This window comes from Corvus hawaiiensis, chromosome 16, assembly GCF_020740725.1.
Source record: "Corvus hawaiiensis isolate bCorHaw1 chromosome 16, bCorHaw1.pri.cur, whole genome shotgun sequence".
In the NCBI taxonomy this organism is placed as follows: domain Eukaryota; kingdom Metazoa; phylum Chordata; class Aves; order Passeriformes; family Corvidae; genus Corvus; species Corvus hawaiiensis.
In genome coordinates, this window is record NC_063228.1 from 307,070 (window position 1) to 332,069 (window position 25,000).

Below are 25,000 nucleotides of genomic sequence, written 5' to 3' on the forward strand. Positions count from 1 at the left end.
TTCAGTCTCAATAATTAAATTTAACATGACACAGCAAGTTACATATTCCAGGGCACACTGGGGTGGGGTTTTTTTTCAAGTCTTCAGACAAGGACAAGAGTTATGCTTGCTTGAAAATTTTATTGACAACTGTTTGGTCCCAACACACAAAACAGCACTTGAGCCACAAAAGAAAGTGTCCAAACAAGGTAGACAGCTAAGAAATGAAGTCTTTCTTCTCTCTCCCATTCCAAGAAAAAAAATAGTGCATAAATTGAGGGCTTCAGTGACATATTCTTTTGAACAAACATGAATCTGAAGTAGTACATTTATTTGCTAAATAAAGAATTTCATGGTTGCAAAGCTTTTAAATCTGTAAGTCACATCATTTGTTTAACCCTTTGGATAAAAAAATATATTGCAATTCAATTAGCTATTTTGTTACACTATGAACACAACTTCTCAAAAGTATTATTCTATTACTTTCAAACAGCAATTTCAGCAGAATCACACATGAATCCAGATAAGATATGCTGACCTCCACATGTGGTATAACCACCACTTTACTTGGATAAATACCATATTTTCCTCTGAAGCAAAAACCTGGTTTTCTTCAGTACTCCAAATGACTTGTAGCTGCATCTCATGAAAATACAATTTCAGGCTGGTCTCTTCTCCCATGCATTCTCTTCTGAAACAAAGATCTAGACTGATCACTGTCAACCTTATCAAAATTAAGGTGAAAGCAGATTTTCTTGCATTTAACTCAGTAAAAACATTCCAAGAAAGCTTACTTCTAAATTTCTTCTTCTATAGCAGTATGTCTGTAGAGGTTTACTATGGACTCAAAATACTGTGCCATAATGCTCAGAAAAACTTCCCAGTGTTTCTTTGCACTTACAACAGCTATAAACTCACTACTGGTAATACTTGCCTAAATATAAAAGATTTTATAACAAGATCTGACTAGTAAAATTCTGTCTATAGCCATTGTTCAGTGGCATTTCCTGCTGCTGGCTGAAAAAATAGAGCCTGTGTTCCATCTCTTGCATATTACAATAGAATCCATCTAAAAAAAAAAATATTCAGTTGGCCAGTGGAAAACTTCTAGTATAGGTTCTTTCAAGACTACAAGCAATTTATTTGCTGCCTGGCAAATACAACCCATTGTAAATGCCATGGTTACCCAGAATGGGTATAAAGTCTCACACACTGGACAATTCTGCTAACTAGAGTTAAGGTCATCCACTGACTTAACCTCTCTCCCAAAGCTGGCCCTTGCAAAAGCCAACACAAGATACCACAAATTCAAAAAGCTTCCAACACTAGGAGTAAGTCTTAGAATAAAAACAGACACAGCTAAAAGACAGCACATCAAAGAACGAGCTTCCCATTTACTGAACATGCTTAAAAATAGAAAACAAGGTTAAGCAGAACAACCTTAGCATTTCCACATGTAGCTAGAACTTTCCTTACAGGTGGAAATAGCATCAATACCTCCCATCACAAACCACTTTAATAAGACCTGCTCCATTATCTGTAATTTATGCATTAAATGCATATTTCAGAAATATCAGAATCTTCCTAACTTCATTTCTAGACACAATGAAAATGTGTGTGTCTGTATCTTACACTCATGACATCAAGACAATCTCCTCCTTAACCAAACCCATACCAGACAAACTAAATATGAGGGAAGCTTAAAGCATCAGCATCCTAGAGAGCTCCTAAATGGAACTGAAAGCTACAGCAAACAAACATTTAAAACAAGTTTTACACAAGACCCACATAATCTTCTACAGACATCTTTAGACAGGCATTTCTGATGCAGTTACAAGTCATCTGAAAGGTCAGAGAACAAGTTTCCCCTCTGGAGAGCAATCAGCTCCCCTCACTCTTGTCATTCCAGGTCAGCGAGTTAAAATTTCTCAACAGGCTTTTGAAAGACAAATCATGCATTTCATTAATACTGTCTGAAACAATACCAGTAAGCAACAGCCTATAGAATACAATATGCTACATTTATGATTACATTACCAACAAGGCTTAAAGAAAATAAAATCTGTTCCATGTTTGTTGAATTAATATTTTGCTTTTACTGAACACATTTATGAAAACCTGTAAAATTTAAGAATAATTTAACAAATGCCAGATTTTTTTGAAAATAATAGAAAAAATCTGCTCTGCTAACAGCTGTGTTCAGTGTAAAAGGAACAAAATCTTCACAGGATACATTAAATACAAATTAATTCCTCTAGGTTTTCCATTAAAATACACATGGGCTAGCAAACAGCTTTACTTTGTGCACAGTCCATAGGTATTTGTCTTTCACACTAAAAAGAAAGAGTTAAAGCTTGGTTACAGGTGCAAGTGAGAAGTTTGCTGCCAATTTGACCTTGTTTTTGTGTTGCTTTTTGGCCGGGCTGTCCGTTGCTTCTTTGTTTACTTGGGTTTCAGAGGACTGACAGGGAGGCACTGAAGCATTCTCTGTGGTGTCAGACACCACAGAACCAGAGATCAACTTTTCTTGAGCTGTGGTAACAATTCTTTGTTTTTCTTCTTCTGTTAAAATCATTATCTCTAAAATAAATAAGACAACTCAATTTACTGAGGCTCTGCTCTTGTAAAAAAGAATATTTCTCTGCTATTAGGCAACAAAATACTTAAAAAAAACCTCAGCCTGATTTGAAGCAACATAGGGAAGCAAACTCTTACCTGGGAGGGGTGTGGGGCGTTCCTCAAACTGGATGAGGTCTGCAGACTCAAGAACCACAGGATCAGGTCTCAGCTGGGGGGATGGCAGGCAGGAAGGTACTGGCTCACACAGCAAGTCGACAGGAGATGTATTTGTGAGGCAAAGGAGTTCTTGTTCTGTTTGATTAGAAGCTATGAAAATAAGGGAACATCTTTCAGAGTATCTGTAAGCTGTGAAGGTGTCACTATTGTCACAAGTAAATGTAAAGTCTCCAGGTGCAAATCTGAAGCTTTGACAACTATGCACTATTTGAAATACTAACACCAAGCTAATTTAATTAATGCTAATTAACCTCAGATTTGTCACATCAAGAGCATCACAAAATTCTCATCACAATACAGGAGACACTGCTATCAGAAGCTGCTGCTGGACCCCCCCCCCCCCATTAGCTTCATGTCTATAGACTTAAATTTCCACCAAATCAATGGGAAGCAGTACCCAGCAGCTATATATATATATATACACACACATACACATTTATACACTGACAGCTCAGGACACAAGCCTAACCACAAACTCAGAGAAGTTCAAGCAGCTTTCAAGCCAAAATGTATATTAATACTAGCTGAGATTTAGTAACTCACCCTTCCCCATGCTGCTGCAATTACTCTGCTTATTTTCCCTAAGACAATAAATTTCTTATATAAATCAATTTTGCATTACCATTGCTAGGCCTTCCTAGGTTTAATTCCATTGATGAAGTGGATCCTTGGGTCTCCAGAATATGTCCATTACTGTCAGCAAGTTGATTTCCATGATCATCCACATGATCAGCAGGGGGAAAACTAGGTGAGCTAAAACGAGCTACAAAAAGGCAAGTTAATTTCATTAGTTTACTCAAGCTGCCTCTTAAAAAACTCCAAAAAACTAAGATACTGCTCAAAATTGAAATGGCTTACTTTTCATATCATTTTTCAGGACTACAATTCTCTTATGGCCATGTCCTTTAATCCAGACCACCTATTGAGAAGGAAGCAGAATTGAACATCAGCACATGCTAAACTCAAAGCATCTGCTCACTGCCTTTCATCCAGCTTTGCTCTGACATTATTGCTAACAGTAAACGAAATCACACTGCTAATTTGTACTATACTACCCAAGTAAAGGCTCCAAGTAATTGATACCAAAGGCAAGCCATAGTGCCCAAAAGTATACTAAATATACATTAATGAAACTAAATGTGTAAACATGGAGCTGAAAAATTCCATTTTGTCACTCTTCAGAAAGATTGACTTACTTAAAGGAAATATTATAGCCACAAACTAGGTCACAAAATTATCCCAGAGCAGTCAGGATATGTGGATGACAAGAACATGGTGCTTCTGACAAGGTCCCAGAATTCTTCACTCCCAAACCCAATAATGCACTCTGATCAAAATGAGGGTTCAGTACTGTACAACCATTCATTCACACAGACAGAAAATCAATTCTCTCCCTCAGAGATGCCAGGGTTGTTTACAGCCTTACTAGGAACAGTTCTTAAGCAAAATTTCACCAAAACATATGTGCTGGTTTGTTTTTTTTTTCTTTCCCAGATGTCTCTGAATATTAAAAATACAACTGGTGTAAGCTTCCCTGAAGAAGGTAATTATTCCGGTAATTCGCCCCGACTAACCAACTGTGGTTGTGTAACTACTTTCAATCCATGCACAAATCTCAAAGTAATTGTGCAAAACCGAGTTCTTCGCACCTGTGGAATTGCTCCCAAGAGCTCTTCTAAATTATTGCATCCATATGCTTTAGGCTGCAGCACTTCTCCTGTGTATTTGCTGTATGCTACTGGGAACTCATGAAGAAAAATTTGCTGATAATGGTAGGTGTGAAGTAAGGACCTCACATTCTTTGCAAACATATACAGATTTGTAAGCTTGACATATTCTTCTGCTGCACCGTTGGTAAAAACCTAGCAGAAAAAGGGAAAAAAAAAAGGAGAAAGAATTAGAGCACACACTTCCATAGCCTCTAGACACAAGGCCTTTTCAAACACATCAGAAAGGCAAGAGCTTACACACCTCAACCAAGTAAGGCAGACTCTTCAGGAGTTCAGTTAAGGTCATAAATCCATATTCACATGGATTAAGTGAAGTACTGTGGACTGTTTCATAATGTTGCTTAAGCTGTTCAACAGAGAGAAAGGATGTTCCATCCCAGGACATCAGCAAAACCAGCAACTGGGCAGTCAGAGTCCGCAGAGATTTTCTATTTATCAGCTGAATTTGCTTGCCAGATTCTGTGTCAACCACCTAGAAAAATTAATTGGTAAAGAAGGTAGGGGGCACAGAAGAGATTGATTTATAAAAAAGATGTATAGCTGGGGTTTATTTAGGCATAGCTGTATCTGACATTCCCCTAGCCAAAACCACACAAAAATCAAGCAGCTTATTACATGAAGTATTTACTTTAAATAGACAAGACCTGTACAGCAGAATTCTGTCCACTGCTAGGTATGATTTTACTCTTTGTTACAAGCCAGTTGGTCCTGACTGAGCTCCGGCCTAACACCAGCTGCTAAGTCAACAAAACTGGAGCAACTAAACCAATGTGCCCACATCCATGTAATTGCAACTTCTCTTTTCCATCGGCATAGAAGACCACTTATGTATTTACATTCAAAGTCTCAAACCATAGCTAAAAAAAAAAAGTAAAGAACTGAAAGCATTAGAAGACTGAAAAACTACTACAGTTATTAGAAAACTGTTTTTCACAGTTAGAAGTCAGGTGGGGGAAAAAATAAATTTATACTGTTAAAATAAGTACTAAAATAGAATTTTGTACTTATTATTTGCTAAATAAACATGAGTATTCCCAGAGAATGCTGCAAGGTTACAAAAGAACAAAGAGAACATCATAAGAATATAGAAACTACATATAAAACCCTTTTGGACTTTCCCCTTCCTGACTTAATGCCATACTCTAGAAACAACATTTTGTTGCACATACTGAGCCATGTCCTGTGAGACAGGAAACTCCTTAACACAGCCCTACACACCTCCCAGTGGGATAACTGACAGGGCCAAAAGGTTACCTTTACAACGTGGCAGAGCTTCTGCATGAGGGCTGGCACAGAGCTGACGTCGAAGTCGTGCAGGCGCAGGGCGTAGCCAAAGGTTTTGCTGTACTCAGGCAGCAGATCCGCCAGCAGCAGCGAATTGTCCTTCTGCGCCCGCAGCAGCTTCACAAACTGGGCAGCCACTGCCTTCACCTGCTCCACCTCTGTCAAGGTGAGAATCTTCTCCTCTCCACACTCCAGTACCTAGAAAACACAAGCGACACTCTGCTGAAGTGATTGATGGAGTCTGGATGAACAAAGTCATAAGCCTCAGCTGAAACTCAGGCCCGGCAGACAGGCATTTGCTATGTACCAGGGCTCAGCCACTTCAAAAACTGTTTCTACAGCAAAGCAAAACCATGTAACTTCTGAAATACAACAAAACAAGCAGCTAAATAGCTAACTTTTTAAAAGCAAACTGAACAGAACTTTAGTAAAACTTAGCTCAGATTTTGAGGCACTGTATTTTTTTTTAATTTGTTAACAAACAGCCTCCTGATTGTGCTCAAAACCATGGACTTTACCAAAACAGCATTAATATAAGATTTTCTTAAATACAGCTGTCTAAACATTACGGGTGCACAGTTTATACCTCATAATAAAGTTTATGAGACATATAACCCCTGCTGAAACAGTTGTACATATTCCAGAAAAATGCTTTTGTCCAGTTTATGATTTTAGGACTTACAAGTAAGACATCTGGTATGGCTTCAAAGAGTTCAAGTAGTTTTGTAAACCCATAGTAAGCGAGTTTGCACTGACGCCCGAAGTGGTGGTGGTAACAAGGAATAAATTTATTGAAGGGCATTCGAAAATGGGGCTGGTGCCGCAGCAGATCCACCACCTCCTTGGAAAACTGCTTGGTTCTTTCAATTTCCTCCTGGGTACGTTCTAAAATTAAAAAAAAAAAAAAAAAAAGCAAGAGCTACACCTCAACAGACTTACAAAATGCAACAGAATATAATAAGCAAACACAATGGCTGGTTTTCAGCCTGATCATATATTATGCCAAGTCAGTCTTTTCTTCTACCACTGAGACCTTTACTAGACTTAGATGTTTAGAAGGTTATTAGCACTTTAGAAGGTTTCAAATAGCCAAATATGCTGGGTTTTTTCTGTATGGAAACAATCCACACTCTAATCATACCACAGAAAGCACAACTACATGCAAAAGTAGTAACACCGGTTTTTTGCCACCTGTCCTGTTCTCCTGTCCTATTACAAGTGTTCAGAGAATGACATTCTTGATTTGCTAGAACTTAGCAACTTAGTTATAAAGGTAGAAAGACAATTATAAAAAAAATCCAAGTCACTCCTACACATTTGAGTTACTAAAGCTTTAGAATAGTCCAAGAACAATCTGTTTAGAAACAGCACAAGAAAGTTTCATGGACATACCTCTTTTGGGAATACAAATTACCATTTCATTGTCTTGCTGTGACAAACAGATGGTTGTATCTGGAATTTCTGATATAATATCAGCCAGTTCACACACTCCATACTCAGTAACATCCCAATCCTTAGAGAAACACCTGAAAATTTTAAAAATTTGTGTGTAATACAAGTATTAATGCATGCTGTGTAGGCAAAAAATACATTGTTTTGAGAGTTGAGAAAGCAAGCCTCACATCCTAAAAAAAGTAAGGATAATTTCCACATTGGCAATAATACTAGCCTGGAAAACTAAGGGGAAACTAGAAATCCATTCTAAACCAGAGAAGTAAGATCTACTCTCATATGAACAGTGTAACAAAGAGCTGTATATATCAACCAGTGGTTTTAAAGTGCTTTAGGAAACATGTAATTATGCTGTGTATACAGCTCCAGCTGGCTACACTTCTAATAGTCTGTATCTGCTTAATAGTTACAGCCATACACTCTTAAACAAGAACAGGTCCCAAGAGAAGGCAGAGACCATCTCCTAGAAAATATCGTATTAAGCTTCCCAATACTGTGTAATATATTAAAATGTGTTTTACTCTTCCCATCTCTCCAACCAAAATCTCTCAGGAGAAAGAACCCTTCACAAACACTTCTATTCAACAAGTGGCCAGCACTGACTCTACATAAAGTAGATTTATAAACAACCAATAATGTGTTTTTGCCAAGAGTGGAAATAGGAAAGCGCACTCCCAAGAAGGAACTGTTGGCACATAATTTACAACAGCACACATTCAAAACCAGATTCATAGGTAGTTCTAATATGTCATGGTTGGTTTCAAGCACATTAACTATTACCTTCTATCTTCATATTAAAGAAAGCATCAATCTTAATTCTTAAAAAAACCCAAATACCCTATTTTTTATCATGCTAGAACAGAATGTTCCTGACAGGTATTACTCCTCATTTTTGCCACTGCTACATCCAGTTAAAGCAGTAAAAGTAACTCCTGACCGTTAATCTATTCATTTTATATTTCCTTCTGAAGAAAGCCTAACACTAAGTTTTCCCTTTACTGTTCATGTTAATGTGCCATGACCCACTTGCTTAAATCCAACCTTGCAGCCATGGCTCCAGAGAGGGCTAATGAAATACAGTAACCCATTTCCAACCCCAATGAAATTAGATGAACCTTAAGTACTAAGGGAAGGAGTAAAATACGGCAGAGAGCTTTTAGTTTTTGTTTCCACTGGAAGTGTAAACTTCCACATAACAGTGAAAATGCAATGTAGCTGCCACAGTTTTGTTTTAAGATTTTAAGTGCTGACTCCTCTTGCACTAGGTATTAAAATCACCCTTAACAGACATGCCCTGCACAGTTGTTCTTGTTTCATTAAGGATAACTTACCAGTGATAAGCCTGCAAGAATTCCCTCACAATAACTTGCTTACTGGCCTGGGATTTGAGCAGCTTCAGTAAATCTTGAGTGAAGCGTTTCACCTGAGCTCTGTGCGTTAGCGTTAACAAGCGTTTGGAACCCATGCCAAGAATCTGAAAGAAAATCAGATTTAGTCACTCACATCCAGTATCCTCAGTAAGAGGTATTTAAAAGCCAATATTAGTACAGGTAGGCTAGAAAAAGAATATAATAGAGACAGCATCTGGAATGACAGCCTCATGAAGCCACCCACTTCCAGTACTAAGAACTATCCCCTCAAGAAATTCAATACTTCATCCATGAGTGCTATTGCAACTTCTGCCCATCTGCATTGGTTATTTGAAAATTCTACAACCAACTGCTTTTCAAAGTTGTAAGCTAACGTGACCACAGTAGTTTTGTAATAAGGTCACATGACTTATTTCTCACAGAAATCCCTTCAAGCCACAGGCTACACATCTCAGCCCAACTCATGAGCACTCAGCATTTAGTCTTCTTATGCTGCACACAGCACAATTAAAAACTTTTACCCAAGCACCTACCAGAGGTTAAAAGTAGCTTCAAACTTTATTCCTGAGGCTTATATGAAGAGTTAATTTTGCCAGAAGTTGTTTTGAAAGGGTAGGCACAGAAACAGCATCTCAAGAAAGAACACACCCACCAAGGTTCAGTCAACCATCTCTTTCAAGGGGCACTAGGTAATTGCCCAGCATCTAATCTACAACAGCAACCAGGAATTCAGATAGCTGCAGCTACAATTCTGGTCAAAATGGCCAGTATCACATCACTCACCTGCAGCACATGAGGCACTGCTTCCAGCAGCTCCATTAATTTGGAATAGCCATAGTCAGACACTCGGCATTGCTTTGCAAAGTGGTGGTGGTATGTTGGGATGAATTTGCTGACAGGGATGACACAGGATGGTTGGCTTTTGAGCAGATCTATCACTTCTCGACTGAACTGAATGAGCTGGGGATTACCTACAGGGCTCTTGGAACGCAGAAGCCAAGGATCTACAAAGAAAAAAGTCATATTATTGTACCTTTCACTAGTATTCTTCCACTAACCACTGCACTGTACTTCCAGATTGAAGCTACAGCATAGGGGAAAATAAGTATGAACCTTCAAGCTGAAAGTTGAAAGTTTCTCCTTATAAAAAGTTTAACAACTATACATGTTTATTAACAGAACTTATTAGTTTAATTTTTTAGCATAAAAAATTAGTTCAGAGAAAAAGTTTTAAGCAGAAATATTTACCTGCAGTAGGAGGTGGTGGTTTGTTATGTATCCATTTGATAACTTTAATGCCATTTTGGGCAGTGGCAATGTTAACTCCAGGAACACAGGTAATCAGATGTTCTAAAGGAACACCACCTTGGCCTTCTGGCACCATTTCAAGGTCATTGAACTCTGACATGTAACAATCAGGAAAACTTTGGAGGAAAAAAAAGAAATCTTCCATTATACACTAAAATACCACTATAAAAATTGTCCTAAAAACACTGTTATTTTGAAACACTTCATGAGTAAGAGATTTCAGCAACTTACTGACACATTACAGAAATCTTCATAAAATGCATATTTTAAGTAAGTGTGCTGTTTTTGCTAAACAAGAATTTTAAAAGAAATCACTTCATAGGGCATTAATTTGCTATAAAGGATACCATTTTATTTAAGAACTGAGTTTATATACAACTGGTAATTTCCATAAGGTTTGAAGTCTTCAACCTATCAGACCTTACTAAAAACATAAATAAAAATACATTACCTTAGTAAAGGCACAGTACCCTCATGTGTCTGTAGAAGACTGTGAACTTGGGGAGCAAATGTCTTCAGAGACAAAACCACAAAAGGAATTCTGTAAGAATCTGGATCAAATTCATGTTCACTGCAAAAATAAGAGGTTCAAGTTTCTATGCTTACTCTACACACAGCTTTAACATAGTATCTGTGCTCACATAGTAAACATACTACATGCATGTAATATACTGCTACTAGTGACAACAGCACTTGTAGCACAGTACAAGCAACTTTCATCATGTTTTCCCCAGAAGTAATACAGCTACAGTGTAGATACAAAAATGCTGCTAGCGAGGATTTTCTTGCTATTTTCTAAGCCCGTGAGAGACTTTTCTCTCTCACAGAAGAGGTAGCAGAGCTATGTAAACAACCAAGCCACCTGCAGCCTTGAAAAGTCTTGTTTATGGTACAGTAGAAAAATATTTTGACAATGGATATTCTAGGATTTTAGCCAATCACCCCAAGGGGTGGCTGATCCTTTGTCCAATTAGACTATGAAGAAAAAAGTCTACAAAAGAGTTTGTAAAATAATTCAATAAATCAATCTTGCTGCACAATTCCTGCCTGCTGGATCTTCTCTCCCCCTCCCTATGGCTGTGGGACACGGCGATACCCTAGGGTTGTAGTAATACTACAGCAAATTTACAGAAGTAACATTCAGAAGACCATATTTTTATTACCTATTAAAACTTTCAAACTAAATTTTAGCAGCACATACAAGATGAACACCTAATAACTCCTCTAGTAGCACAACCTGGCAAATGTTGAATTACACAAAAAACTTAATACATGGCTTCAGGAAACCTCCAGCTCACTATGAATCACTAAATGTAGCTGGAGGACAAGGAAGAATGATCAGCTACAGTTACATAATGAAATTCAGGTAATAGAAGTCTCTAGTATGTATAACCTTCCTACATAACCAGAGAAATGCAGGCAACCTTCCAGCTTCCATTAAAGAAGTGTTCAAGTCCTGGCACCTGTGCTAGAACACAATTCTCTTACCTGGGCACACTAACCCATGAGAGCTGTCTAGAAACTTCAATGGCCCATCTCGCTATTTTCTGCCTGACTTAATTCTTGTGAACATATGAGGAATGACTGGAGCACACCATGAGAACACACACCTCGACTTTAATACACCCGTACACTATAAATGCTGTTCAAATATTTGTAAGATTTATAGTATTTTATACACAGCTTACACAAAGTCCTTATTCAGGCAATGCTGCTTACAAACAGGCTCGTGATATTCCAACTCTTCAAATATTATTGGACTACAGTTTGCTGAGGAGCCATCATGTGACTGTGAAGATCCCAAGGGACTCTGCCTGGCTTGGCTGCTGGGCAGGAGGCACACGAGCCTCCCACCTCCCTGGTCACGGATCGCCACAGTGTCTGTGAGTTTATACAAGTCTGAGACAATTAACTTACGGCCAAATCTAAAAGAGAAAGATTGAAATAAATGCACTTTATAAACGCAGGTAAGGCAATGCTGTAATCTGCCTTTTTTGTTTAATAAACGGGAACATGCTAGAAACTATGTAATGCAAAATGTTAAGGTAACTAACCTATTCATAGCAATGCAAAAGAATTAAGTAAAATACTGAAAGTAGAATCCTCTAAAAAAGGCCAGTTTTGCCATCATTGCCTCTGGATACAAAATATGCTGCAACACCTAACAACAAAAATTCCTAACTTTCCACTCTGCTACTCTCTCTAAGTCACTGCAAAAGTCATACATGATCAGACTTTTTTTTAGAAGCACTGGAGGGGAAACCACCAGGAACTCACTTTTTTTCATAGATTTCTGTGAATTTGAACACAGGCAAGCAACAAGCAGGTGCATCCTGCAGAATGGACATTGCTTCTGAGCTGTAAGAGAAGTTTTGCAGCATTAGCACAAAATTAATCTGCTGTTATTAGACTCCAGCCTAAACTAGTGAGATATTTACAGACATTTTATGAACTATAAATGAAACAGGACAAACTGCATCCCCTTCTATTGCAGCACTGTAAAAGTTGTCATTTTAGATCAGGGAGTGCAAGTAGTAACACTTCTGTTAGTTCATCAGGTCAGGTCTCTGAAGGAGTTGCACCTGTCATAGGTGGTGCTAAGATCTGAGCACCTATAAAAACCTCAAAGCTGCAGAATTAGAAGTTATCAGCCTGGTCATTACATTACAAACTTTGAACAGGCAAGAATGAAATAAAGTCAATGGCAAGTAGTATACAAGTGTAGAATACTCTACAGTCCAAGCACTAGTTTCATTCCCTGGAGAAATGACAACAACTTTTTTCCTAATGTTTTCTTTTCTGGAAGAAAAAAACCTCACTTGTGTTCTCACTAGCATCAGCACTCTAAGTTGTATCATATTTCACGTACCAAATGAAATGCTGCTGGTGTATCCCTGATGTTCAACTGTGTACCCACCCTCAAAAACAAAATTCACACACGCTTTCTCGAAAGAAAGAAGAAATAGAGATGGCCCAGTGTAATCTTAACTCAGCTGCACTAATTAAGTTAAAGGTATATCAGTATTATGCAAGAATAGTAGTGCAGCTATTAAACCCTCTTAAACAGAGATCTAGAGTCTTCAGATGGAACTTAAAATATAAGCAGTACAGAAATGCTAAACTAAAAACCAGCCTAGTTGTATTTAACACATTTATCAAGTCATACAACAGATTTTTCTTTACTTCCCTATTATCCCTTTAAGCAGTATTTTAAATCATCTCTCAGCTACTATACATACTAGGACAATTAAGAAGATACCAAAGTGCTTATTACCTAAGTAGAGAGAGTGATTTACTAGCAGCTCCCGTTGCTAATGAGACCTGGATCCTCTTACTGCCAATTTTGTATCTGTGCAGACTGTTGACAGCACTGATGGCTTCTTGGAGGTTTTCCATCTGAACACTGGCCTTCAGCTGGTAGTCTGTGTGAGGACTGAGCTCCACACTTTTGACCTGAGAGGAAGAAAACACCTCATACATTTACAGCAAAATATTAACCCAAAGCAAGTCACCACTAGAGCAGTCTTGCTTTGGCCAAGAGCCAAATACAACACTAAAGGGAAGGGAGTGATGAACCACAGCCATCAGTGCAATGCAAACAAGAGCCAAGTACAGTGATCCCAGCCTAAGGCAAGTCGATGGTATTTCATTAACACAAGCATCATCTTCCCATGTAATGATTATGCCAGAAAATGTCATCCACAGATCAGACAGAAATAGGACCACTGACCTCACCTTCCATAACTGCTTTTTACCAATTCACACTTTCCCTGCTTTTGATCACTTCTGACTCAAAACAGTTTTTACTGTGATTTTTAAGCTGACATTAGGAATTCAGCTTTACAGCTTAAAAAGATTATCCTGTTAAAGCTTAAGTCTCATCCCTACATACTAATGAGACACTTAGTAGGAATTTTATATACCAAACTTCAGAATACCAGATCTAAGAAGACCACACACAGATTAAAAACCTAGTACAAGTGGTTATCTGGTCTTTTTAACAGGAAAAAAACCCTCCACAATCCATCCTTTTAACAAGGTTTAAAAGTCCTGCTCTCAACACCTTTCTACTTCTGCTCACCTGAAACTAAACCACAAACATGTCCCTAAATACATAAACAGGAAGTATTTAAAAAACAGACTTAATAAAAATATTTGAGCCTTTACCTTGCCATGTCTTGAGAAGATTTCTTGTAAATTTTGCTGCAACTCTTTCCTGGACAATCTGTAATCTATGTTGCTGATCTGAATGTCTGCACCATTTACAAAAGGATCAGGGCAGTCTGTACCACTGGTATGATTCACTACATTAAATGTGAGTGGAGATGATCTATTTGAAAGATTGGGAGACATACTCCTGGATAAAATAAAAACATTTATGAGCTGAAGTAACTGCACAATTCCAATATATACATCTCAAAATCAAGTAACAGACACAGGTCTAGCGCACAAATACAGCGCTTAGAAGGGATTTTCCCAGTATGTGTGTGCAGGCAAAACAAATTCCAGCACAAGCAAATCAGCTGTCAATAATCAATGTATATATTGGTGAAGTCTCACTTCCCCTCCCAAGACAGACAAACACTTACCGAGACGACCAACAACTCTGAGACATCAGTAAAGGACTGAGTTGTCTTGAGGCTGTCAACTTACTGAAAGCAGAGGGATAGCTGACCTGAAATACAGTTTCATCTTTATCTTTTTTATCTACAGGGGAATTGGTAATGCTCCTGGAAGCAGAGGTCTCTTTTCTATTTACAAATATATGTAGGAAAAAGAAAAAACATCACGTTTCAGAATTTACATTAAAAAAATACGTAACTAACATCAACATCTATTTTTATTTTTAAACATACTTCTGACTATTTTTGGAGGACAAGTCTCCTGCTCCCATTTTTTTCGTTGCCAGAGACATGGAAATTGCTGCATTAGAGTTACTCTGAGGAGAAGGAATTTGTTCTCTTAAACGTTCTTGCTGGTTTTCAGTATTTCTACTGATGTTCTTTGATTCAAGGCGGCACAGCTCCTATATGAAACAGATAAAAGGTCAGCATAAAAGCACCAGACATCCCTTGCCAGAGGCTTTCTTTCTGATGGAAGGCTAGGTGACTGACCATTTTTTCTTTAATAGTGTTTTCATTGGTATTTCATAATAAGGAATTTTTGATTTTCTGCAGCAGAAGACAGTAGACTGTCAATTAGTTGAAATGTTTTGCTACATTATAGGTCTAACCCTACTTCTCCTTAAAACAAGGAATATGGACCACTCTAGATGTTACTCATCACCAGTGCAAAAGTCAAAAGTGGCAAGAATTTGAGAGCTAATACCAGCAGTATTTTCAATTTGAGAAAAACATGGCAGGGAGGGGGAACAACAACCACCCTCACATTAATTGTCTGCTTCCCAAGCAGATGAATACAGCTTTCATTCAGGAATGTCAACATACATTACAGTTAGTCATTTAATAGGACTGACAAGTTAAAGTTGTAACAGAAGCAATCCTCAGAACACAAGGAACAGCAAGAATACGGAACAAGGCAGAACAACAATACCTGTAAACTTTTGACATTTGTGGGTTTGATGATAGATCCATGGATCTGGAATCCTCTCCCAGCAGAGCCTTTGGTACCAGCAGACTGATCATTCGAGTCCTTGTTGAGGAGGCACAGCTTCGTGTTCTTGTTAATTTTTTTGGGAGACTTGACCTTCTCAGTTCCCACAAAACTGGAGCTTTTTGTTTCACTAAATTCTTTGGTTTTGGGAGTGAAAGACACTACAATCCTGTTACCAAAAACATCTTCATTTTCCATTCGCTTCCGAGCCCGTTCCGCACTTTCCTGGTTCAAGAAGCGGAGAATCGCGCTGCTTCCAGAAATGCTCAGCACCTTCCCTCCACAGTTGTCTGACAAACGCCTCAGGCGATTGCTGACACTTTTGCTGTCTCTGTTTGTTGGCAAATTATAGACATATAACAGTGTATGACAAGCCTGTTAAAAGGGAGGAAGATTTCAGTCTGATTATGCCAGAATACCCTCTGGTCCAAACCCAGTAGTTTTAACACTGGTTCTGGTGACCATGCCTGCCTCCCACCACCCCCATCCCATCACCAAGTTACTCCTTTCGCAGCACTCAATCTGTTTGGAAAACTCTCATACCACGGTAGACCCTCAAACTTCCATCTCAAATATAATTTAAAGTTAGAATAGACTATAGAGTCCCTGATCAATGGATCAATACCTGATCAGTTCTCCAGATGAGAAAGCACCATTGTTAACCATCCAGTAACCCATATGTTCTATACATGCATGTGAAAACATAGGTCAGGAAGTTATTTCCAAGAAAGAAAAAGTCATGAGTGCTGTACAAAGACACCATAACATATCCAGAGGGAATCACCAAGGAAGACAAAAGCCCAAGAAAAGACAATCACATAAAACTTAAGAAAGCATCACTAAGATGTCTTAATGCACAACTGAGCTCTTACCCAAATTTTCTGCAAGGGAAAGAAAAGCATGTAAGGTATATTATCTGCTAAAATAGTTATTGGTAAGAATGTGACTTTGCTATTCCGTTTTTTAGTAAACTACTTTATAATTTTATTATTTTATTCTTTCTGCCTTAAAGCAGAAAGCAAACATTCATATGGTAGTAACTGAAATACAGACAGTGGCCAAATACACAGCAGACATCACTCCCCATCATAGCTAACACATACATAATTTCAGCCTGTTCTCCTCCTAAATTACAACAAAAACTCCAATCTGACACTTGGGAAGGTCTGTTGCATCAAGAATTAAAATCTTTACCGGCATTTTCAGTGGTAACCTTGGTGGCAAGTCTGAAATAAATTCTTCAAAACAAATAAGCTCATGGGCATGATGTAAGAGTGCTTCTGAAGCTTGGTTTTTATGCACCAAAATTATTCGGAAACCATGTCGATGTCTCAGGTCACTCAGTTCCAAAGCAAAGTTTACATCCGCTGGAGGCGAAAAAAATTAAATAGGCAAGGAAACACTTGAAAAATCTGATTGAAGAAACAAAACCACAAATCTCACTCAAGTTCTGTTTACCAGTAGAAATTTCCAATGAAAAAACACCACCAGCTACCAGGCTTCTCAGACATTATTTAAAATCAGCAGTTCACATTCAGTCTCAAGACAAGGGCTTCCTTTTAACTGCAGCTTGTAGCAATTCATCAGCAGGGCATTGGACTGGTACTGGATATTTCTATAGCAAACATTTGTTTAGCTTTAGGGAGAAACCCAAGGCCATCACATGGCAATTCAATAGTTGAGTGGATTGCAGATTTAACTGTATAATATGCTGCTATGAGAATTAAAAACAAATACATTTTTCTCAGATCATAAATACAACTTTATGTGTTTTAATTCAGGAGCTTCCTGCTGAAGCTAACTTCAGACAGTAGTCAGACACATACCTACTGATACTCAAAAAGGCACCAAATCATAACAGTGACTAAACTGAGCCAAGTTCTCTTCTTACTCTCCCTGCTTTTTCTCTGCTGCCATTGACATTAAGAATTCTTCAGCAGTTCAGTTAAAGCTGGTTCTAAACACCACCCTTGGCAATCAAAATAGCGTCATATGCAAAAATACTATGGAAGAGAGGAACTGAAGCCAGCACTGTAGCTGAGTATCACAAACACTTACTTGACACAAGAACCACAGTGGCAGGTGCAGTGTGTGTATCAGCAAATCTCCTCAGACTCTGTCTGAGTTTGTCATCAGCAGCATTCTTGGCTGTAGCATTGATATGTGCAACAGTCACCTGTGGAAATACATAGACACATTGAAGAAAAGCTTCAATGTGAACTGTGCTTACTTCAATGGAATTTTTAAAAAAACTTAAAATACAAGCTCTCGCATGCACTTTTAATTTAGGTAAATTAATGCACACATGCATGAAATGGAACATGTAGGGATCAAAAAGTGTTCTGTGAGCACTAAACTTCAACCCTACTTGTTCAGCAATGTCTTTGGGGTGACTTCTGCTGTTCTGTTTAAAGGATCACAATTCATAGACCTCAAAAACATGCCAAAAAACTGTCAACCTGTTATTATACCTGCAATTTAGAAAGTGGTAATTTCTGACATAGAAACCAGCACAAAAAGTTCAAAAAAATATGAAGAAACAGAAGGTATTGATGGAAAAATATATGTAGCATTGAAGGTGCTCCAATCAATACCACTAATCTACAGGCGTCCTTACCAATCAGCACAGTATTCACTAACAAAGTAAAAAAGTTAATCATAGATCTTTTAGGTTAATCACTTAGTCACAGATTTGAAGGATAACAAAAACTCCACCACATCTTAGTGGATGAGATAAAAACACTCTTGTGAACACTAAAACTAAAGCTAAACCAGTTACCTACAGAAAACGGAATGCAGATTCACTTTTAAAAAATATCACAGCAGGAGAAAAAAGAAATCAATGTTAGAGACCCCAACCATAAACTAAATATGCAATAAACCCACAGAAGTGAACAAAGCTTTAATGAATGATAATCACTCTTGGCACACTCAAAGTACACAAATTCTCAAGCAAGAACACCAAGCTGGTGCTGGTTGGATACCTGGCAGTTGTTTAGCTCCTGAATGACTTCTTTGTTTTCTTTACTAATGTCACACACACAGATGAATTCTGCCTCTCTGTGACCTTTAAAAAACTTCTCACGAATCCTCTGCACAACTGCTATAGCTGAACGGCCAGTGGGAACTGAGCAGTTTTCAATATCCCAGAAGACTCCAATGGGGGGCAAGTTTTCCAGAACTTGGCCTGTTATTGCAACTTCCGGGGACCCTGTGCAGATGGAAGAACACAGCTCATTTTATCTCCAAATACTGAAAATGCTAAACCTAGCATACTATGCTAGACATGGGAAGCCTTATGAACAACATGCCCAGGAATGCAAGTTCAGTTTTACTTTCTTACGGAATCCAACAAACCATGAGTCTTAAACAGAAATTTAGGCACTATCAAGTTCGGATAAAGATGCAAGACAACTTTGACTTCACCTTTAAGCTCTCAAACAATCAAGTAATATATTTTAAAAATTACCAAATGTCACAAAAAACTGTCTGAAGTTGCCTAACACTTGGTGCTGTATCAGCAACAGAAGCAAAACATGGAAACTGTTCAAATTCACATTGTGGATTAGATAAATCTAAACAAAACTGGATGAGATGACCAGCATCATGATGGCAATTACAGAAAATTAAGGCACTATACAACTAACACAAAGGTATCCTACAGCTCAGGAGAGGGAGCTTAGGAGTTTTTGCTACTGCAGGCTAAGCTGGTGTTTCAGCACTCTGAAAATCTATTTAAATTTGAACCAACATTATACAACCATTCCCTCCCCTCAAAACAACTAGAAAAGAAACACGAGGAATGACACAGAATCCTCACAGTTCAAGAACAAGCTACAAATTAATGTTACCTGAGACTTTAAAATAAGGCACACCAGACAATCATATTTGTTTGTGTGTATGTTGACTAGTTACACAAAAGATTCACTGGAATCACATTTTGTAAAGACACTTGATTGGGGTGTATCACCTTAAAAACCTTAAAATGGATGTAGTCTTAAAGTAAAACTATCAATTTCTTAATATTCTGTGACTTTTAAAAGAGTTTATAACTTTTATACTAGATAAAATTTCGTAATTGAAGCAGTACTAACACTGTAGAAAGACCATGCAATTATTTCACACAGTATTTTCCCCTTAAGAACACTTGAGGAAGCTATACTGTAATTACAAATGTTACACCTTTACTGCATATGGAGTAACAACAGACACAGAGCTATGAAAATGCTTTTCAATTATGGCTATAGATAATTTCGTTATACATGACCAGAACAAAATAGCTTCCAAGTCTGCAGAATTTCTTTTTCTAGTTCTTAAAACAGTAAGAACAATAACAGTAAAATCAAAACTCAAGGCAAACAATACAGTAAGTTAACTAAGTAGTCAAAACATGTAAAAGCAAGTGATGAATTTTCAAGAGAGACAAGATATTTTTTTACTGTTTAGTCTTTTATGACTTTACAGAAGTTTCCAGATAACAGTGCAATTTAAGAGAACTCTTGCTGTGCAACAGTATCTAAAAGGAGAACATCAACTAAATGGAAGTTTCAAACAAACGTGGTTTACCATATTTCTGTGGTGATTTGCCAAGGCTGCTTGCCAGTATCAAACTCTTCTCATTTCCTGTTCCTTTGGTTCCACAGCCATTACAGATTGGGATAGGAACAGGTGCAGTCTGTGCACTTGGAGGAGGAATATTTGGCCAGATTTTAGCAGCATCAACTAGGCTGTTTCTGGTTGGCTGTTGGGACAATTTTTCAGAATACATGTTCATTTAGTATACAAAATTAACACATGCTAATCCATGCTAGAAACATTCAGTTTCCCTTCTGCAACAAATGCCAGTTCAGATGTACTCTACATAGCTAATTAACAACAGTATGATGGCATGAAGGAAGCTTCTGTCCTTCTATCCCAGCATATTCAGCTTTAGATTTCCAAATGCAAGAAAGATTCTACTAAACTCAACATATCAAGACACGTCACCTTTAAGTACTACTAATATGCATCCTCTAAAAAAAACAAACAACAAAGCTCAGTCAGAGACCTGGTATGCAAAACCAGCACATGAAGAGTAGAAGGTGTGATGGTAATTCCAAATATACTGAATTCACCATTTAGTTCATTAAAATTACATTTCACTTTTATATTGGAAACTCAAACTTAGAAGTTTAAGTAACACATCCTGCAAAGTTGAGTATATTATTTCACTAGAAATTCCTAGTGATGCTCAAGCACAGTTCTAACAAGTTCTAAATTTTACTAAATTGGTACTAAAGTATAAATTACAAGTTTGGGAAGACTGAACAAAGACCTATCAAACCAAACCATCAAATTCACATTCAAACCAGGACTAGAATATCCTTGTAGCATAAGATGTATCATCTGACTTACAAATGGCTCTTTATTGATCAGCTGCCCAAGGGTACATCTTAACTGTTGTTAGCCTTTTCTCAGAGTCCCTACCATGGAACAGTTTAATTGGAGCTGTAAAGAAGAGATGACTGGATTTGAAAGAAGTTAGAACGCCACTTGAGTACATTAAAGATCCCCTGTAGGCTAAACATTGTGATATCTCTTTTGTCTTCCTATGGCACTGAATGTTACCTCAGAAAAGAGCTCAGCTTCAAAAAGGCTGTCTAGTACACTTGGATTGTGCATCACCAACTAGGGGGATGCAAGCTACACCTTCAGGGGCTGGTGTTTTGCTCAAGTTACACAGTTTCAACATGAACCACATAGCACAGTGAGGAAGGAGAACCACGGGGTGTACAAACCTTGCTCAAGCAGTCAGTGCAGTAGTGAGAGCCCTTCAGACACACGGGAGGCGCCACGTTTAGGTGCAGAGGGTTGGCGCACGCGCGTGACGTCAGCTCCGACTGTGCAACGTGCTCATCCAAGCGCCCCGCGGCCCCACTCGTGAACTCGGGACAGGGGAAATAGCCAGAAGATGGACAGCTCTGCAGGGCTGGGAACTGATGCAGTTTGTGCACGCTACCGTGACAGGGCTGGAAATGGAGTTTTCCACAACAGGCCAGATGCTGACAGGAAGGTACACTGTTTTCTACGCACATGCCAGAGAATTCACTGGAAATTCCTGCCAAATTGCTTCTAGCTGAAGGGTTCTTCAGTGAAGATGCAGACTGATAAGCAAATCCTGACCCTACTTGACAAGTTATTGTCCCAGTGCTTTTTGAATCTAATACTGTGCCAGGGTGAATCAGGTTTCCACCACCACCACCACCACAATGCATTTGTGGAGTACAAGAAGAGTCAGAGCCATGAGCACAGCAGCTTACTTTGGAGCCAGGGGAAAGCTGTAATTGCTGTTGCTGAAAAGGATGAACATCAGGAAGCGGCACTGCTGGAAACAATTTAGAGCCAGAGTGAGGAGATGCAGCATCCTTCAAGTCTACAGCAGCTTTCTTGTTCTCCATGTAATCTTTCTGGAAAACGAAAGCACAGTTACACTCACATACATTAATAAAACGATAATTTTATAGGGTAAAAAGAGCGTATTTTAAGACTATTACAATTTTGCATTCAAAGTGCTACCCTTATGATTACTATTACCTTACTGACTGAACACGTAAAATATTAAAAGAACCACGTCGGTTACGTGTGCCAGTCTTAGGTATACTGGTATCAGTGGATTTTGGAAACAACAAACCCAAAGAGCTATACACCAAATAGCAATGAGTCCATAAAACAGGATCATAAAAGCAGAAAACTGTTAGGCTAAAGCTCCGAGATCCTTATTTCTTGTAAGAACAAACACAGATGGATGTGACAAAGCTTCACAATTTGCAGATACACAAATAATCATATTTTAGTTTGAGTAACGATTTAAAAATTGTATTAAAATTCTGAAAGTAATTTATTAAAAGAGTATGACTTAAATAAATTAGAAATTACATCAAGCAGGTAATATAGCAGAGGGCAAAGAAGGCTAAAGTTTCACAACAACTAAGTGATTTTTGTCTATTCTGATTTAAGATAACAAGATGTACAGACAAAGGCACAGACAAAGTTTTTACAAATGCCAGCAGTGAAAACCAAGCAAGGTTAAAAGAAGCATAGAATACTCAAGGCCAGTAGAGGTAACCTGCACAGAACACTGCTACAAAACTTTTGAACAACTTTTATTTTCCAAATTGAATTTAATGCATTTTCTAGTACACATGAATGAATAATTAATTACTCAACTTGAAAACCATTCCTCTCTACTTGATGCTACATCTCATGAAGATAAACTCTGCCAAAAATCTGTCTGGAACTGATTTATATACCAAATTCCAGATTTCATGGCAGCTCCCTTCCTAACCCCCAACATGTGAAAACAGCAACACACTCATTCATTTCTCTTATGCCTTTACTTAAAGACAGATTAAATGTGTCTGAATCAGTGTTATTTAACAGTTGGAGCTAACTTGCTCAAGTACCTAATTGTGTTATACTACTCCTTCTAATCCTTAGCCTTTGCATCTTAAATGTATAGAATTATGTACATTACAGAAAAGGAACATTTAAAGAAATGGAAACAAGGAGTAAGACATTGTGAAGAACAGTATCCACAACTGCTATAGCTACTATACAATAGTAATTCAGAGAACTATATTTGCCTCCAAACTAAACAGATAAACTGGAAGCATGACCTCCCCTACTCTACTCTTCAACAATAACTTGGCAGAGCTCTCCAGAAGCTCCTTACACACCTTTTAGGCAGCCGGTTGCATTATTCCAAACAGCTGTGGCAAATAAAGCCTGACAAGCAAAGCAACTTGCCTGTTCTCACCAACACTGGTGTGAGTGCTGTGAGCACAACTGAAGGCCTCAAATGCCCAGGCAGATTTTGTACTTACCTTGGTAACTGCTGCCTCCTCTTCCTTCCCTCCCCAATCCCCTTTAGTCAGTAACACCACTGGAGTCAGCCACCCACCCCCTCTGCACTGGGGGCCCAACTATACTCTTAGGGAAGGCAGAAATTACCGTTTTCGCACTACAAGGCAAAGCCTTCTCAGCAGCAGAAAAGCAATTAGAAAGTTTCCAGAGCCATGGTTTAGCATCATTCTCTTGTCTCTGAAGCCATCCCAATGATCTATTGCAGAGGTTCTCCGTCCTGTTTCCTTCCATCATACAGCCAAACAAAAAGGTTCAACATCCTTTCATCCCCCCTTCCTTTCATTCTTCCCACCTGCTGAAGGGAAACAAAAAAACCCCATGCTTTAAATAAATTTTAAGGCAGGACAGAAAAATCGTGGTGATCTTAAGAATTCCACTACTGCTCCATCAGTGAACCTGCATCATTTATGTTAAATTTAATTATGCCCATGGCCAAGGTCTTCACTATCCTTTTTAATATAGGAATGCTCCTCGTGACCTGCAGCACAGAAGAACCAGTCTAAGGGAAACACCTTGAGGTCCATGGCATTAGCTGGAGTCACACAGCTGCTGATATGAAAGAGTAGTCTCAAACCTTCAGTGCACTCTCCTAGAAAGACAAGCCAGGAAGTAAGAACAACTCAAGTGTAAATACACAACAGGTGCAACTGAACTCAGCTGAAAGAATTGAGCTGTATATTCACTGTTTTTCCACCGGCTAAGAAAACCTATACATAACACACCTCTATTAAACACACAGTATTTTGCATTTAAAAAAGAGCTTCAAATTATTAAAATAAATTTACAAATACTTCTGCTAGTTCTCAAGCTGTCCCACTGTACATCAACTTAGCTCTACAGAACCACAAAGCAGCAAAGCAACCTAAGGCCCAGTACGAGAAAAACTGTGGTTAGCAATGAAGTCTTCTTCCCCTCCAACTACGTGCTGCATTCGTTAGATTACACTCCTTCAGGTTCTTTTGTATTTAATCTTCAACACAAGAACCATACAACACATTACATAGCGCTACATTTACCTCTGCATTGTTTTTAACCTCAAAAGAAGTTTTACGGGTTTTTTTTCTTTAAGCAGAAATGCTTATTCACGCCAATCCTAGCTATCCGAAAATTATGCTGTATACAGTATCAAGTTCATCCAGTTCTACAACTCCAGAGTACGTTACTTTTGAATGTGTCTGATAGCACCGGTTAATTTCGGAATTAAAACGGTAACTGAAAAGAGTTGGCGTTACATTCACCACCAAAGCCCCCGCTTCTCCCTCTGCGTCCCGAGGCGCTTCGAGACCGACCCTCCCCCACGCCACCCCACCGGCCCCAGAGCGCTGCCGGGCTCCGGCTGCCCCGGGCCGAGGCCGCCGCAGCTCCGGCCGCAGGACGGGCCGTCCGGTGCGGGGCCGGTCCTTCGCTGCCGCAGCAGCCCCGCGCTTTCAGGGGCCCAGACGTGCTCCCCTGCCCGCCTCACCTGCGCCGGCCCCGCCGCCCCGCGCCCGCCGCGGCCCCCCGGCCCTTTGTGGTCCTCCCTCCTCCCGCTCAGCTCCTTCTGCCGTCAGGCGCCGCCGCGCGCCG

General features: G+C 38.8%; 1 protein-coding gene across 3 annotated transcripts; it reads right to left on the reverse strand.

Moving 5' to 3' along the window:
- Positions 1-100: 100 nt before the first annotated feature.
- Positions 101-24,912, reverse strand: MARF1 (meiosis regulator and mRNA stability factor 1). 3 transcript variants are annotated; one of them, XM_048321341.1, is made up of 27 exons: positions 24,897-24,912; positions 23,522-23,729; positions 21,310-21,978; positions 20,099-20,273; positions 18,517-18,743; positions 17,591-17,708; positions 16,727-16,899; positions 15,473-15,907; positions 14,776-14,945; positions 14,509-14,670; positions 14,087-14,276; positions 13,194-13,372; positions 12,197-12,277; positions 11,608-11,844; positions 10,371-10,490; positions 9,860-10,035; positions 9,395-9,615; positions 8,573-8,715; positions 7,182-7,315; positions 6,472-6,674; positions 5,760-5,987; positions 4,747-4,977; positions 4,425-4,637; positions 3,634-3,694; positions 3,398-3,538; positions 2,695-2,865; positions 101-2,559 (listed from the first exon to the last, which is right to left on the reverse strand). In XM_048321341.1, the coding sequence occupies exons 2-27, from the start codon at positions 23,666-23,668 to the stop codon at positions 2,327-2,329; spliced, it is 5,238 nt and encodes a 1,745-aa protein (XP_048177298.1). In that variant the 5' UTR covers positions 23,669-23,729; positions 24,897-24,912; the 3' UTR covers positions 101-2,326. The 3 variants fall into 3 exon arrangements, with proteins under 3 accessions (XP_048177298.1, XP_048177296.1, XP_048177299.1); XM_048321339.1 differs by lacking the exon at positions 24,897-24,912 and having other exon boundaries at positions 23,522-24,675; XM_048321342.1 differs by lacking the exons at positions 14,509-14,670; positions 24,897-24,912 and having other exon boundaries at positions 23,522-24,675.
- Positions 24,913-25,000: the final 88 nt, after the last annotated feature.

Excerpts from the sequence above, each read along its gene's own strand:
- MARF1 (XM_048321341.1), bottom strand. The coding sequence starts at position 23,668 with ATGATGGAAGGAAACAGGACGGAGAACCTCTGCAATAGATCATTGGGA. Across the intron at positions 12,278-13,193 it reads AAATCACTCTCTCTACTTAG|CTCAGAAGCAATGTCCATTC; the intron begins GTAATAAGCACT and ends CTTCTCTTACAG. Across the intron at positions 3,539-3,633 it reads CCTGAAAAATGATATGAAAA|CTCGTTTTAGCTCACCTAGT; the intron begins GTAAGCCATTTC and ends GCCTTTTTGTAG.